The sequence below is a fragment of the Crocodylus porosus genome, unplaced genomic scaffold, assembly GCF_001723895.1.
Source record: "Crocodylus porosus isolate Cpor-Errol unplaced genomic scaffold, CroPor_comp1, whole genome shotgun sequence".
Taxonomy (NCBI): domain Eukaryota; kingdom Metazoa; phylum Chordata; order Crocodylia; family Crocodylidae; genus Crocodylus; species Crocodylus porosus.
Window position 1 is genome coordinate 7,165,626 of NW_017728923.1, and position 15,587 is coordinate 7,181,212.

General features: G+C 48.6%; 2 protein-coding genes across 2 annotated transcripts in view; one reads left to right on the forward strand and one right to left on the reverse strand.

Annotated features, from left to right (window-relative positions):
* Positions 1 to 9,279, forward strand: part of LOC109313464 (deoxyribonuclease-1-like 2) — a 19,488-nt gene extending 10,209 nt beyond the window's left edge. The window contains exons 5-9 of the mRNA XM_019540050.1: positions 1,700 to 1,800; positions 2,642 to 2,754; positions 4,471 to 4,625; positions 5,302 to 5,398; positions 8,314 to 9,279. Coding sequence (XP_019395595.1) covers positions 1,700 to 1,800; positions 2,642 to 2,754; positions 4,471 to 4,625; positions 5,302 to 5,398; positions 8,314 to 8,367 — 520 coding nt within the window. The 3' untranslated portion in view covers positions 8,368 to 9,279. The remainder of the gene's footprint in view (positions 1 to 1,699; positions 1,801 to 2,641; positions 2,755 to 4,470; positions 4,626 to 5,301; positions 5,399 to 8,313) is intronic.
* On the reverse strand, positions 8,977 to 15,324 carry ECI1 (enoyl-CoA delta isomerase 1). Its single transcript, XM_019540051.1, has 4 exons — positions 14,831 to 15,324; positions 14,373 to 14,494; positions 12,895 to 13,073; positions 8,977 to 9,609 (listed from the first exon to the last, which is right to left on the reverse strand). The coding sequence occupies exons 2-4, from the start codon at positions 14,465 to 14,467 to the stop codon at positions 9,377 to 9,379; spliced, it is 507 nt and encodes a 168-aa protein (XP_019395596.1). The 5' UTR covers positions 14,468 to 14,494; positions 14,831 to 15,324; the 3' UTR covers positions 8,977 to 9,376.
* Positions 15,325 to 15,587: the final 263 nt, after the last annotated feature.

Below are 15,587 nucleotides of genomic sequence, written 5' to 3' on the forward strand. Positions count from 1 at the left end.
GTTGGATGTGTATCTAGCTGGGGTAATGTAGGCCCAGCACTCTTTCCTGCTTATGCAGGGGGTCGGACTCGATGATCCATTGAGGTCCCTTCCGACCCTAGCATCTATGAATCTATGAATCTATGAATCCACTCGGGAGCGTGCACAGTGGTGGAAAGCCACTCCCCATGCCCACTGGACAAGCCAGCCATGGCTCCATCCCACTCCCTACCCTGGCCCTAGGTACCATGCACCGCCTTGGCTGGGCAGCACTCCCAGCCCCTGTCCCTGCCCCACTCCCTCTCTTCCTCACTGTGGCAGCCTTGCCCCCACCACAAACTTACCTGCAGGTTCTGGGCCATGTTCATGCAAGTGGCCGTGCACAGGCATGCGACCCCCCCGTGTCTCACTCCCAGCACCCCCAAACAGGATCCCTTGCAGGTTATAGTGCTGCTCACCTACGAAGGGAAACCCATCATTTCCCACTGGAATCCAGGCACCCAGAGGTCCCCGATTGGCAGGGGCCCCTGGACCACCAGCCTGTGTGTTAATCTGCCTATGGTAGCATAGTGTGACAGGTGTGCCTCTTCGGGGTCTGCTCATTAGTGACCCACAAAACCGATTATGGGCCAACTGCCCGCCTTCTCATCTGCCATGCCTTGTTGTTACTTGCTTAATTAGAGGATATTAATCAAGTGGGAGGCTGCCCATTTTCTGTCTCGATAGCTGGGGCACTATCTGCAGCTCCTTTCCTCCCCTTACACCGCAGCCCAACCCTCGCAGATGTACCTGATGTTGTTCGGGTCTGTTTCATTCTCACCTCGCGGCTCCACACGCTGCCCCCTTGCCTTGGGGCTCCCCACGCTGCCCCCTCGCCTTGGGGCTCCCCACACTGCCCCCTTGCCTTGGGGCTCCAGTGGCCTTTGCTGTACCTGGCCCCAAGTCTCCTCCTCAGGGTCTCAAACCCCCTTCTGGGCTCAGGCAGCCTCAGCCTTACCTGGCCTTCAATTCTTCACTCACCTTTTTGGGACTGGGGTCAGTGTACCCCCCAAATGCTGCACCCTCTCTGGCACTGGGGTCCCCACACTAACACAGAGCCCCTGTGAGGCCTCCTCCAACCCCTAATGCTTCACCCGGTCCTCCAGCTGAAACAACAAACAAAAAACACAAAGCCCCTGGGCTATAATGTAAAAAGCTAACACCTCTGGCCAAACAACATTCACTCCCTACCAGGCAATACTCCAACCCCAGCAGCACCCAGGGGATGCTCACGCAATCAGTGTTGTCCCCTCTGTCTGCACTGGCTGAGCTCCTTCCTTGGGCCAGACCCCACCCCTTCCTGTCAGCTGCCCCCCCAGCGGTTGTCCTGGCAACCAGCACCTGTTACTCTGGCTGCCCAAGCAACTGGCAGCTGAGCCCCTCCCCACCCCCACATCTTGCCAGAGGGGTCTCTCCCGAGCTGTTTTCTGCTCTCAGGTGCAGGGCACCTGAGTGCTCTGTGACACATGGGCACCCCTGTCCGAGAGGCTGTCCCTGTGCCTGTCTGTGCGGGGCTTTTCCATGCATACAGCTGGATCCAGTTCACTTGATAGAGATTTTTTTTCCCCATAAGAACTTTCCCTTGTAGGCCAGTCCCTGCAGACCAAGCCTTCTGCAAACCCTCCTGAAGCTCCCTCCCTCTCGTCTTGCTCTGTCCAACCCTCTTTATCTCCCTCCCCAGGAAAGAGGTGGTGTCTGTGGTGGACAGGTACCAGTATGAGGACCCAGAGGACATCTTCAGTCGGGAGCCTTTCATCATGAAGTTCTCCTCACCCTATTTAAGTAAGCAGAGTGGGTGGATGGGAGATTAGTGTCTCACCTACAGTGCTGCCTGGCCCTGGCCATACCCAGGCCTGTAGGGCATCTTACTCTGGGCGCTTCTGTTGCACTGTGACATCCTCAAGCTTAATTCACCAGTCCTGCTCCTGAGACTTATCTATGAACCCAGCTGGGCCACAGTGCACTGGTGAACTGCCACTTACAACAAGGGAATGAATAGTAAGGGAACTCTGAGCCCTATGGGAGCCTATTCTTACCCATGCTGCCTTGTGCACTGTCCTGAGGATCCATGTTTTTGACAAATGAGCTACGCCTGTGTTGAACGCCACAGCCATTAGGGACTTCTTAGCACTGCAGCATCAGCGCCAGCCCCTCACGCTCCCCAGCACAGGAGCTGCTGGAGCACCAGGGGGCATTGTTAGCCAAAAGGTCCATGAAGCTGGCTGGGCAGTTCCACTCCCCCAGCAGAGGTGCTGGTGCCAGCTGGGCTGGATCACAGACATGGGTACTGCTGCAGTTCAGCCACATCCGGGCATGTTCCCACAAGAAGAGCTGCAGGCCTGTGTCCCCAGCTCTCATTCATATCCTGGATGCACAGAACTTTGTGTGGCAGGGGAGGCTCGGTAAAACAGAGGCAATAACGTGTTGATGAGGGGCAAGAAGGAGCTCAATCCATCGGTGGGGAGTGAGGTCACTCAGCTCTACGGAGCCAGGACTCTCTTAGGACTGGTTGGGGGAATCCTGAGTTGTGTTAGTGGAGATGACAGATAACTGTATGCACGAGTGCCGGTGTGCATATGCATGTATGATGACTTTGTGTGTATAACTGCTGTTTCTCTGGCAGAGGTGAAGGAGTTCGTGCTGGTGCCCCTGCACACATGCCCCCACACAGCCGTCACAGAGATTGATGCCCTTTATGATGTTTACTTAGACATCATTGACAAGTGGGAGACTGATGTAAGTAGGCAGGTCCAACTGTACATGAATACTCATGTAGGCTCTACATTCACAGGGTCACAGTTGCCAATGCCAGACAAGGCTCTGACCATACTGTCTGCCTCTTTGCACAACACAGGCCAAGTCCTGGCCAGTAGTTTCTGCACTAGGTCAGTGCCGCTTTGCCTTTGGTTTGAGCTTCAGTGGGATTAAACAATCAATCCTTGGGGCCCCTATCACCGCTATTGCCTGCTCCTTTGGGATAACCACAAAAACCAGTGCTGTACAATGATGCACGTCTCAGGTGATGCCAAGCATTAGCCTTCCAGGGGCTGGATTCTTTTCCTAGATATGCTTGCAGTGATTTAGAATAGCTCCCCTGGAGACAGCAGGGTCATCTTGGATTTAACCGGCGTAAGTAGGCCTCAGACTCCAGAGTGCATGGGACTAACATCTGTGAAAATACACATGGAATAGCAGAGTGGTTCTCAGCTATTTGAGGTATGAGGCACCCCCTCATTTGACTTCAAGTGCCCCTCCACAGCTTTTGTGAATTGAATGCTACCCATTTCAAAAGCTCATGTATTTATTATAGGGCTTACCTCCTTGCCAAAGGGCCAGACAGTGGGGACAGGACAGCAGTCAGGCAGAAATGAGCCTGAGCCTGTTCTGGTCTCCTCACACCTGCTTATTTCCTAACACCTCATAGCACCCTGCAGAAGCTCTCATGGTATCCTATGGTGCCACAGCACCCTGGTTGAGAATCACTGGAATATCACAACCTGTGGATGCTCCTAGACCTAGACCATATGCTGACACAACACACTCCTAATGCCTCTGGCCAGAGGAGTGTCCTGTCTTCTCTGCCTGCAGGATCTGAGAACAAGGTGCCTGGTGTCTCATCCCTAACATGCACTTTTCAGGCAGGTTGGCTTTTCCCACCCTGACCCTAGTTCCCTAACATTCACCCCAGCAGTGCAGGGCACTGGCATGGTCCAGGCACTGGGTCCATTGGCATTCTAAGGACTGAATCACGTAACCCCACTCTGAGAGCTTCAGAAGGCCATACAGGAAGTGGTTATGGAACCAATGCCCTTAGGCTTCTTTGGAAATCCCATCCACAGTGCATAAATTACAGGCAGTCATCTTGAAGCCTAGTCTGAATGCAAGCTTCCAGCAGTGCTGCCTAGGGGGATGGATTGGTAGAAGAAATGGTGGAAAACTGATGGATGAAAGGCCATTTGTCTTAGAGTGTGCTCCTACCTTAGGCAGGCAACCATCAATGCTCTGAAACTAATTTCACTGCAGTGCTTTTCACTGGGTATCATGGGAGATTTAGTGTGCATGTTGGGGTAGGGTCAATAGTGAGGACTGGGGCAGGAGGCACCTGAACTACAGCTGCCAGGATATTCCATGGCAGCAGAGACACGAGTGGGTTAACATCTCACCCCAAACTCAATGTCCAGATATTTCTAGATCAAGTTTTTCCAGAAACTTCATTTCATTATATTTGGACTTTTCATCTCAGTTCCAAACAGAAATGTTGACACACTGGAAGTTCTGATTCTTACCCATCCTGTATACAGGTCTCGGTGGGGGGGTCTCCACCTGGCATAGTCCAAAGGCATCTGGGCTGGACCTTCAAGCAGGACTGTGGCATGTAGACTATAGCTTGTCAGTCTCCCCTGTACCAGCCAGCTCCAAACACTCAACCCACTCCCACTGTTCCTTCCGCAGGATATTATGTTTCTGGGGGACTTCAATGCTGATTGCTCCTATGTCAAAGAAGGGGACTGGGAGCATATCCGCTTGCGCACCAGTGAGGTGTTTAAGTGGCTCATTCCTGATGATGCAGATACCACAGTGGGGAAGTCAGACTGTGCTTATGACAGGTGAGTAGCACTGGGTTGGGAAGGGAGGGAGGACTCACTTCCTGTAGGAGCCCTTGAAGTTCTGGGGCCTTAACCCTACCCTGCTGTGCAAGCTTTAGAACAGGGGGAGACCCCTCCTCCAGACAGGGCAAAATGTTAAGACTTGAAGTTTTAGTGGTTTTAACCAGCCACAAAACAGGTGAAATGACTTTGGTCCCTATATGATGTGCTACAGGAAGGACTGGCTGCAGCTGGCAGGCCTGTTTTGTAGGCACTAAAAGCACTGCAGAGAGAGGATGGTACAGTGCAAGTACCCGAGGGCAGGGAGGGGTCTGGCTGATCTACAGCAAATCTGCCCAGGACTCCACAGGGTACTCACTCCTTGCTGGCTGCCATACCTGCAGCAGCACAACAGCATGCTGACTGAACTGGTAGAACTGCAACTGAATGTTTGCTCATCTTTCTCAAGGTCCTGGCTCCAGTTTCTCATTCATGGGAATCTGGCAGAACACATAGGAGACAGTATTGGGCAGGAACAGGAGAGAAGGACAGAGAACTGGCCTGGTGCCAAGTTCACCTGCCCCTGCGCTGATCCAACTGCTTGGCTTGGCTGAGTTCTGCTGTGCTTGAACATGACGTGCAGCCTGAATAAAACAGCAGGATTTCAATCCCAACCCCTGTGTTTTTTACATTGCAGGATCGTGGTATGTGGCTCTAAGCTGAGGAAAAGCATAGTGCCCAAGTCTGCAACCGTTTACAATTTCCAAAGAGCTTTCAAGCTGGAGCAGGCAGAGGTATGTTTGTCTAATGGACACCTAACGAACAGCAAAGTTTTTTTGGTAACATCGCTTCTCTTTGGCCAGCATCGCTCCCCAAAGTCCACAGGCAAGGCAGCCTGCCTAGTCATTAGAGGAGGATCCTTAGAAAATTGTTAAAGGTGGGAGCTGCCCTCTGCTCCTATCTAAACATCTATATTTAACAAGTTTAGCCAACTTGAAGCTCAGTGTTTAACAGCTTTATTAAAACACTGTTCTAAATGATGAAACTCCACTGCCAACTGTATGGCAATTCTGAATCCCAGTCCTTGAGCCTGGGAAGTCTCTCTGTGCCACAGCCCATCTTCCAATCCTTTCCTAGTCACAGGACTGAACTCACATTGTGCATTGTCAAAAAGAGCAACACCTCTTAGGAGGAACCATGACAACAAGTCCCTCCTCAACTCCCTGGGAAACAAGCAAAGGCACTGACAGGACAGGGGCATACACAATAGTGTTTGGAAAAGATTAAACCTGTGCGAGTCACCAGTGATCCAATCCGGCTTCAGATCTGGCCGCTTCAGATGGCCGCGATCCAATCCAGAGCTCCGGACTGGGTTTCCACCTTGATCTGGCTGAAGCGGCTCTGAAGCTTTGGAGCTGCCTCGGAGATCCGGCCATAGGGTATAATGAGGAATCAATGAAATAGCTATAACTTTGTTTTTTGTCCGATTTGGATGAAACTTGAAGGGATGGTAGCCTCTGCTGAGAACATAAAACCTGCCAAGTTTCAAGAAGATCGGTGCAGGGGTTTGGGGGGAACTGTACCCCAAATTCTTGGAAGCCAAACTCCTGTCATGACTGTGTATTACAACACAGGGGGGTCAAAACTGCAGGGCTGGTAGCTCTTACTGAGGCCACAAAGCCTGCCAAGTTTCAAGGAGATCGGTGCAGGGCTTTCGGGGGAACTGTACCTCAAGCTGCAGACAAGCAAAACTCGTGCCATGGGTGACACTGCGTGTGTTAAGGCACATCGAGGTGACAGCTGCAGGGGTCATGGCCCCTGTGGAGGCGATCTGTGCAGGGGGGTTCTGGGGCCCTAGCTGTCCCCTAGCTGCTGACAGACAAAACTCTGTGTCTGTCTTGGGGCAGTTGATTGTCTATATTGATTCTTTCCTCTCCTTAGCCTGGCTTTGTAGGTGCTAATTGCTGCTCCTTAAGTCATTATGTAGTAGCTAGATCCTGTGTATTGAGCTGGTCCTTGAGTGAATCATGATTGATTGATTGGTAACTGGTAACACAGCAGCTTAGCAGCCAGGCCTACAGCAATGTCTCCCCTCCCCACCCCACCCCAAGACAGACACAGTCAGTCCCACAAGCACCCATGGCTTGAGTTTTGCTTGTCTGCAGCTTGAGGGACAGTTCCCTCCAAACCCCTCCACCTATCTCCTTGAAACTTAGCAGGCTTTGTGGCCTCAGTAAAAGCCACCAGCCCTGCAGTTTTCACCCCCTATGTTGTACCGCCTAGATGTGACATGAGTTTTGCTTTCAAGAATTTGGGGTGCAGTTCCTCCCAAGCCCCTGAACCGATCTTCTTGAAACTTGGCAGGCTTTATGCTCTCTACAGATTCTACCACCCCGGAAAATTTCTTCCAAATCGGACAAAAAAACAACAAAGTTATATATATTTTATTGTTTCCCCATTATACCCTATGGCCAGATCTCCGAGGAGGCCCCAAAGCACTTCGGGAAGCCTAATGGGGCAGCGCTTCAACCCAGATGTGCTGCTTCGGACCCTGAAGCCTCCGAAGCTTCTCTGGATCCAAAGCTCTGTCTGAAGCCTCGCACAGCCCTAGAAAAAACCAATGTCTCTGAGACAGTGTGGTCTCAAGACTGCTTCATCAGAATACTCACATGACCTGTCAGTGGGAGAGCTAAAGAATGCATGTGTGAGTTACCGAAACACCGTGAAGCACAGCTCCCTACCACCTGCCTGCCTGTGTCCTGCCTGAGAGCCACCACATGTTGTGGAAACCATTTTCATGAACCTTCACTAGTAAAACCATGTGTCCTGGCAGGCAGAGTCCATAACTAGACAGAGCTCCAAAAGCAAGGAAACAGCACACTGAAAACTTCATTAGAATACCCTGGAAAGGCTCATCCATTCATCGAAACCCAGCTTCCTGGGACTTCAGGACCTGACACAGGCAGCCCACATCTAGTGAAACACAGCTGGGAGACAGTGCTGGGATCCTAGCCCTTTCACTCACAAGTGAGCAGGATTTACAGGGAGTTAATTTGAGGTTGGGAACAAAATTGCACATTTGGGGATCATTTTTGTGGCTGACACAGGATTTTAATCAAGCAGCAGCTCAAGGCTGTTGGAAATGGCCCTAGGAGACAGAATAGGAGGCAGCTAAGCATCTAACATAGATTAATTTAGACCTAGTTCTACACATTGCTCCACATCTGTGCTGTAACTCACCTGAGTGACAGCTGGACCCCTACATGCCAAGCTCCAATTTAGCTTTCAGAGGCCTGGTGCCAAGCCACTAGTCTGTCAAATGTAGGCTGGAAAGGTTCCCATATTCTCTGTAGTTCTTCTCTGTTTAGACAGCATAGGCACTACCAGCACTATCTAGTTGTTATTAATAGCTTGGAACCAGCACTCCCTCATCCCCCACCTTCCCTGCCAGAGCCAAGCATTCCCTGAGTGATGCAGGCTTTCAGCTGTTGTGTGGAGCACTAAGGGCACAGCTACAGAACTCTCCAGCCACAAGAAAGGCCAGGTTATCAGGCGTCTCAGGAATATTTTTACAGACATACAGTGGAGGGCCTGGCAAAGTACATCAGTCCTGTCCCGCACTGTATCTCTGGGAGGCAGCTGCCTTGGGAAGGGAGCGAGCCCTGGGTAAAGTTGTGACACTACCTGTTTCCTACTTGTTCACGTCTAGGCCCTGCATGTCAGTGACCATTTCCCTGTCGAACTGACACTGAAGACTCACTGAAGCATCCTACTTCATACACCAATGCTGCTCCGATCTTCATCCCCTCTCCTACTGTATTAAATGCACTCACCAGCAGCAGCATGCTCAGTCCCAGCAAACCAGCTGTTGCCTCCTTCTCAACTGGCTGGCATTTAAGTCACTGCTACACTGCTGGAGGGTGCCAATCAGCCACTCAAGCACCCGACATCTACTTAGCAACAGAAGAGACCAGCATAAGCAGCAACACTTCACTCACAAAACTATACACATTGATCTTCATGTTCCAAAGGGACCCAGGCTCCAAGACAAAAGCAGCCCTTGAACCCTCTAGCTGGAAAGGCTTGCCCAATAGCTGTTGACCCTCCATCGGTCAGAGCTCATGGCTGGAGCTGAACTGCCAATCTAGAGACTAAATGTTTTCCCAAAAGCAGCCCCCTTCAAGCAGCAGTCAGTCAACAGGCCATTCTTATCCAGTCACAGCAATGGCTACACATCACTTTAGGATTTCAGCTGCAGGCTCTGCAACTGCTACATACAAACCTGCTCCAGTTATTCAGTAACTCACTGCTATGAAGTACAGATGGACCCACAAACCCCAGATAAAACAAAGCTGCTTCCTCCTTCTCTCCATCCTCACAAAACCTTTTATTGACTCTTCACATAAAAAGTAATAATGAAGATGAAGAAAAAGATAAAAGAAACCACCCCTTTTTAAGAAGGCATATATCCAAGTACCAGGTGGCCTCAGACATCCAACCTCCACCTCCAACTCCCCAGCTGCTTTTGCTTGCACTTCATTTATTACTCAGATCTCCAGAACAACTAATGTTTTCTTCAGAAAGTTGGGAGAAAAAAAGGCATCATTGGCATCAGACTGATTTAGAAACAGAATGCTAAAAGGGACAGACTGTATAAATCTGATGGCTTACATGGGAAAAAAAAATATTTCACTTAAAATCTTCAGCTACTGCAGCATTTTTGGGAGATTTGTGAAGAGGTCTCCTCTCTCTCAGGTCAGCAGGCTGGATCCTCAGCCTTTCCTCTGTTTTAGCCTTTCCATGTATGTCTGAAGTGACTTCTGAATGGAGTCCCTTGTGACAAAACTGACAAAGTTCTGAATGTCAGATTCACGGTGGGTAAGCAGGCGATCCACAGTTGGCTTTCTCATCATGGACTTGCTGATCTGACGGGCATAGTCTGTGGAAGAGAGAGAGCTGGCACATTGGCACTTACCCTTCATGGCCATAGACATTAGAGATCTAGCTTCTGGAAACAGAATGAGCAACGAGTATAGTATGCAGTAGGGGTGTGCAAAGTGGGCCCTATTCGATTTGGATTCGCATTCGGCCTGAATCAGGGACAGTGATTTGATTCATTGATTCGGATCACTGTCCCTGATTCGATTCACCCGAATCTGAAACGGAAGACTTGATGCTGATTCGGCAAATCAGTGATTCGGACATAGAGACAGCTTTAAATGTTTAAATGGCTTTAAAAGACACAGCTTTAAATGGCCCTCCACGTATTCAGTGGCAAACCTGGAAGTGGACTGAAAGTACTTCCAATCCACTTCTGGGTCCGCTGGGGAGCGCGCTGCCCCCCTCCCCCACCCCCCTCCGACTCGGAAATCGGCTGCAGGGGAACCCCGGGTGCCCTCCCAGACCCAGGAGGCACCAGTCACCGAGCCAGAAGGACACTCTATTTTGATCCAGAGATTTGGCCACTGAATTGGGCCGAATCTCTGCTGAATCGAACCAGGGACCAAAGCTTTGCACAGCCCAATGCAGCATTGGCTGTCAGGGTGAGAGCCCCTTACAGATTGCTTGTTTGCCAAACCCACACTGAGAGTGTAACAAGAATGTGGTGAATATTCTGGGGGGGACTGAGAGGTATTAATATGTTAAGTGGGCTCGTTCCATCAAGGTGCAACTTCCTGAGTGACCTGGAACTTGATAGTCAAGGAATATGAAAAGTGGGTTGAAATGGTAATGCACTGATATGCAAGAGACAGGAATGTACTACTTTATTGCCAATTATGATGAGCCTGTGATTAGATGGCTCAAACAATAATGTATGTAGAAACATGTATGCTCTCAGGAGATCTCTGTATTTGCGCACCCTGACACTTATCTCCTATCAGTTGGGCTGACCAGCCCTTTACAATGAATAAAGGCTATTTGGTCTATTCAGTTTCTTTTACTCACTAGCAAACCTGGAGCACTGAGATCAGGAGAAGTGTCCCTGTTAACATGCAACATGCATGGGACCATGGCCCCACAGAAGACATAAGAACCACGAACTGCTGCAAGGTGGAGCCAAATGTATTCATATTAAAAAAACCTGTGCCTTATTTTGGACAGTGCAAGTGTTTAACCATTGAAAAACTACCAAGAGAAATAATGGATTCTACATTTCTTAATGTATTTACTTCCAGACTGAATGCTTCTCTGGACCAGATACTTTATCCAGACAATTTACTCAGCAAAATCTGGGGCAACTGGGCAAAGCTCTCTGGTTTGCAATACATAAGTCAGGCTGGATGATCTAGTGAGGCCATTCTGTCCCTAATAAACCACAACCTCTGGAAACAGCATTATGTAATTGCATAAAAATACTGACTCATTCTTTTCCCAGCACAAATGCTCCCTATTTTTTTTTGGGGGGGGGGAGGAAACACAGCCCATTTCTGGCCTTATAACCTAGTTTCCAGTTAGCCCATAGCAGCTTGAGACTCCCCTGTGGTAAACAGATTTCTGTGGAGGCTGCGACCCCAAGTGGCATTATGACCCCCAATTTACAAACTATTGCCCAAAGGCTTGCCTCAATACTGGACCCAGAAGAGCACTGCCAAGCCAGGTTCTCAGCTGGTATCACTCAGCACAGCTACATGGACTTCAGTGAAGCAGCACCAAGTTACAGAAGCCAAATGAGAATCTAGCCATTAACTTCAAACACAGATTACTTCATTAAGTAAAAACAAGGTATTTGCCCATTGCTCACCTATTAACCAGGGCACCTTGCAACTTACCCTACCGCTTTCCCGTTTCACTTTGGGCCCCTCCACTGTCCTCATACCACCTCCCACAGAACTTCTCACAAGTCCCTAATTGTAGAGGTGCACTGATACATTGGTCCATATCATATCAGTACCGATAAAAAGGAAAATTGACATTATCAGCAATCAGGGGTTTTTTTGGCTATGTGGCCAATAATCTCACCAATAAATGCAACATGCATGAGCATAGCTGCAGCATGCATGCAGCCAGCTCACCAGCTTGGAGAGCAGCATCCAGCTGGTAAGTCTGTTGGGGGGAACAAGTGAGGGGGAGGGGTGCAGAACCAGGCCCCCACAGATGAGGAAGTGGGGCTGGCACTGCCCAACCAGGGCAGGGCACAGGACAGAGCCACATGCAGCTCACTGGGGGGGTGCCCCCCAGATCTGTATGCAGAATAAGGGTAGACTGCCGCTGCAGGGTGGGGTCAGGAGTGGTGTCAGGCTCTTCCTGGAGAGAGGGAGGGGGGACTGGGCTGCGGCTGTGCTCAGGGCAGGTGGCAACAGTTGCACTGGAAGTGGGGGGGAGGCTACAGCCACCCCAAAATTTGCTGTAGTCCCCTGAAGCACCCCGGCCTCCCAGTGCCATCACTGTCACCCACCCCAAGCACAGCCCTGGCTCAAACCCCTGCCAGGAAGAGCCCGGTGCTGCCCCAGCCTTTTATTTCCAGGTTTCAAAGGTTCTAAGGCAAAGCCAAAAGGGAGAGGAGCTGACAAGGCCCACGTTCAACTTGTATGTCCTAGCCCATCCCCTCAGCTACACAAACATAGAGTGCAGTTCCCTCAAGCCATGTGCCTTCCATTCCAAAAGCTAAGAACATTATTAAGTCCAGCACAGATACTGCCCTCAAAGCTAGTCACAGGGGCTGTGCTTCAGAATGCAAGTTAAAACGTCCTCCCTGGTCCTCACATGCCATGTCCTGTCCCAGTTACTCAACAGTTTCAGCTATGCCATACATCATGCCAGTAATCTATCAGCCCTGGCTTATACACCCAATACATTCTTCACACTGTGAATATTCATAAAGCGTACAAACCTGTTCTTACAGAGACCAGTGGCAGCCTTCTCATTAATTTTAACATAGGGAGGCCTGGACCACTACCTTGGTAACCTCTCCAAGGGGAAGCACAGGGGCTTTATAAGTTTGTCAACTGTAGCTAAAAGGCACTGCAGTTCAGTGGGCTAGTCCAACTCCCTGTGTATTTTAAGAGTCCTCCTTCCAAGACCTTGCTTGCCTGCAAGTTCTGTTTGCTAGTAGTTCGCTTCCAATACTGGTCTGCCTATTTTTAAATACCGTAAGATGTATTCCACCTGGTCCTACTGACAGTAAGACATTCAGATTAAATGGAGCCCCATAAGTATTACTTTTCAATTTCACCTTGTAACACAGTCTCTCACTGTGCTCCATCAGTTCAGCATCCTCTGCTCAGGGAGCTCTAGGCATTCCAAGAGGAATAAGAGCAACACCTGTAATGCAAGGAGAGCAGTTTCTTACCAGGAATAGCCAGCCACTGTGACATGGTAGCAGCAGCTGCATTCAGAACCTTCTCCTCTGGTACCAATTCATCTACTATGCCTATCTTAAGGGCATCAGATGTAGAGTACAAGAGTCCCAGCTGAAGGGAACGCTCAGTAGCTCTGTGTCCAATTGTGTTCACCATTGTATCCTTGAACCTAGGAGAAAAGAAGTTCTAAGACAGGGAAGAAGCCACGGGCCAACCAAAGATTGAAGAGAAGCATTTAGGTTTTAAAAGGAAAACCAGTATTAACCACCACATCCTTTTTAGGACTTCTCTCCTGCAATGTCTATAAAAAACTTAATCAGGGATCACTGTTATGGACACTACTCCCTTACATGGATCTGCATATTGTCTCCTTGTACTGCAACTGTTGGCTCTCTATGGCATGGGTGTCCTGATACATATTTGTCCAGCATAACAGGCCTGGAGCCACTTGGTACCTTAACAGGAAGCCGCTCTACTCTGACCTGCACAAATCAGAGCAACACCCCTTCAGCACATACACACTACAGCTGAAGCAGTGTGCAGCAGGCTTGTTTAGTAATCTGAAGCTTGTCCAATAATGGGGTAGACAATCCTCCCAGTCTATCTTAACTGCTGCCAGAGCTTGAAACTGACTAGTTCCTATCAATTGCCTCTGTAGCAGCCTTGAAAGGCTCCACAGTGCAGGGGCCAGGTAATGAGACAGTGAGCCTTAATGATGCGCAAACTGCTGCATCAGAGACTGTTCCATCATAAATTAGTTGGAAAATTAAATTACCTTCAACTGCATCTTTAATACTGACTTTAATGGGACCTGGTAAATTGTACTACTTGCACATTTTAAATGACACCCCACCTTCCTCACAGATGTCTTCAGTGGCCTACGTTGTAGAAGCCAATGCAAGATTTATGTACCGTTCCTAACATCATATACAGAGAAGGCCTTTATACAACTTGTGTTAAATCCCAGGAAGACCATACACATGGTAAGATCTAAGCTATGCCAAAATATATTAGTGGCTGAACTATTGTCATTACTGCATTAACTGCAGGATATATCAGAAGCAGAATGTAGGTCCTTGTTAATTATATATGCAGAATGAAATGAGGGAAAGCTGTGAGCCTGCTCTTGTAGCATGGTAGTTTGAGATGCAGACAGGGTGCAATAAAGCAACATGTAAAGTCTGAGGTCCAAGAGTATTTTGTTTTAAAAGTTGTAAACACTGTAAGGATAAAAAGTACAGAGTTCTAAAACTGTGTTGAGCTGGCCTCCAGTCCACAGCTGCAACTGCTTTGTCAGCCCTTTTGAATCAGTAATGCATAAATAGGTCTTGTTGATTTAAAATGTAAATCAATCATTAAACTAAACTAACTGAGTTCAGACAGATTTGTATCATGAACTCCTTTTTACAAATTAACTCTTACTATGGAGGCCAGTAAAAATTTGGTTGTGGGTTAAACGTGACCTTACCAGAAAGGTGCAACAATGCCCAGTTGCGTTTCGTTGAGTCCAATGCTGTATTTGGGGTTCTCGGCCATGATTCTGTAGTCACAGGACACAGCCATCAAACAACCTCCTGCAGGACAGTTTCCCTAGCACCGGAAGGAGAATATTGTTAATTGCCAAGGTTTTTCTAATTATAAAATATTCTCTGGCTGTTACCATCATAACATGTCATAATCAGGTGCTACATATAGCTGGCAAAAGAGCTATAGAGGAAAGACAGCATGAGCAAGTCCCTGTCAAACTAACTGAAAGAGTGAAAAAAATCCCAACCCCACAACTTAAAAATTCCTAACCTATATTACTCAGATGGCTGGGATTTAAAATGCTTCCTATTTAAATATTATTTATCATTCACTGTGCTATTCACTTCTTGTATTTTCCCAGCTTGGAAAACAGTCTATTCAAATTAAATTTGTTCCTACCTAAGTTTTACTGTCAGGTTCTCAGACACTAGCAGAAGACTGTCTCGTTTGGGATGCAAACTCGGTAGTGGATTCCCTACAAGAAAAGTCTATTCCTAGTACAAGTTTAAAACTCCACGGGAGCATGTCTATTGGCTTGGAGTTTGGAAAATCTTGCTCTCACAAGGCGATGAAACCAGACTTAAATCAATTGTGTTCTGTTTAAAGAATCTCAGCTGCGTTTTTTCCTCAAATTTGGCCGCATGGTCACCTAACTAGCAAGCACTGAGATACGACCTGTAGAAGCTCTTATTTTGTTGAACACATTAAAAATGAGGCAGTTGACAAATGCATAGGAGTTGTGCATCTAAAATACATCTGAGTACAGAAAACATTTTCCCTAATTTCCAAGAGCTACTGGATGAGCTAGCATAGCCCTGGCAACCAAGGAATTACTACAGATTATCTTTGGCAGACTCAAAACTTAAAGGCCTTTAGATTCATAGACGTTAGGGTCAGAAGGGACCTCAGTAGGTCACCCAGTCTGACCCCCTGCCCTGGGCAGGAAAGAGTGCTGGGGTCAGACAACCCCACCTAGGTGCTTGTCTAGTCTCCTTTTGAAGACCCCCAAGGTAGGGGAGAGCACCACATCCCTTGGAAGCTCATTCCAGATTCTGGCAACTCTTACTGTGAAGTTCTTTCTAATGTCCAACCTAAGTATACTCTCTGCCGCTTTGTGGCCATTGTTCCTGGTTACTCCAGGGAGTGCCCTAGTAAA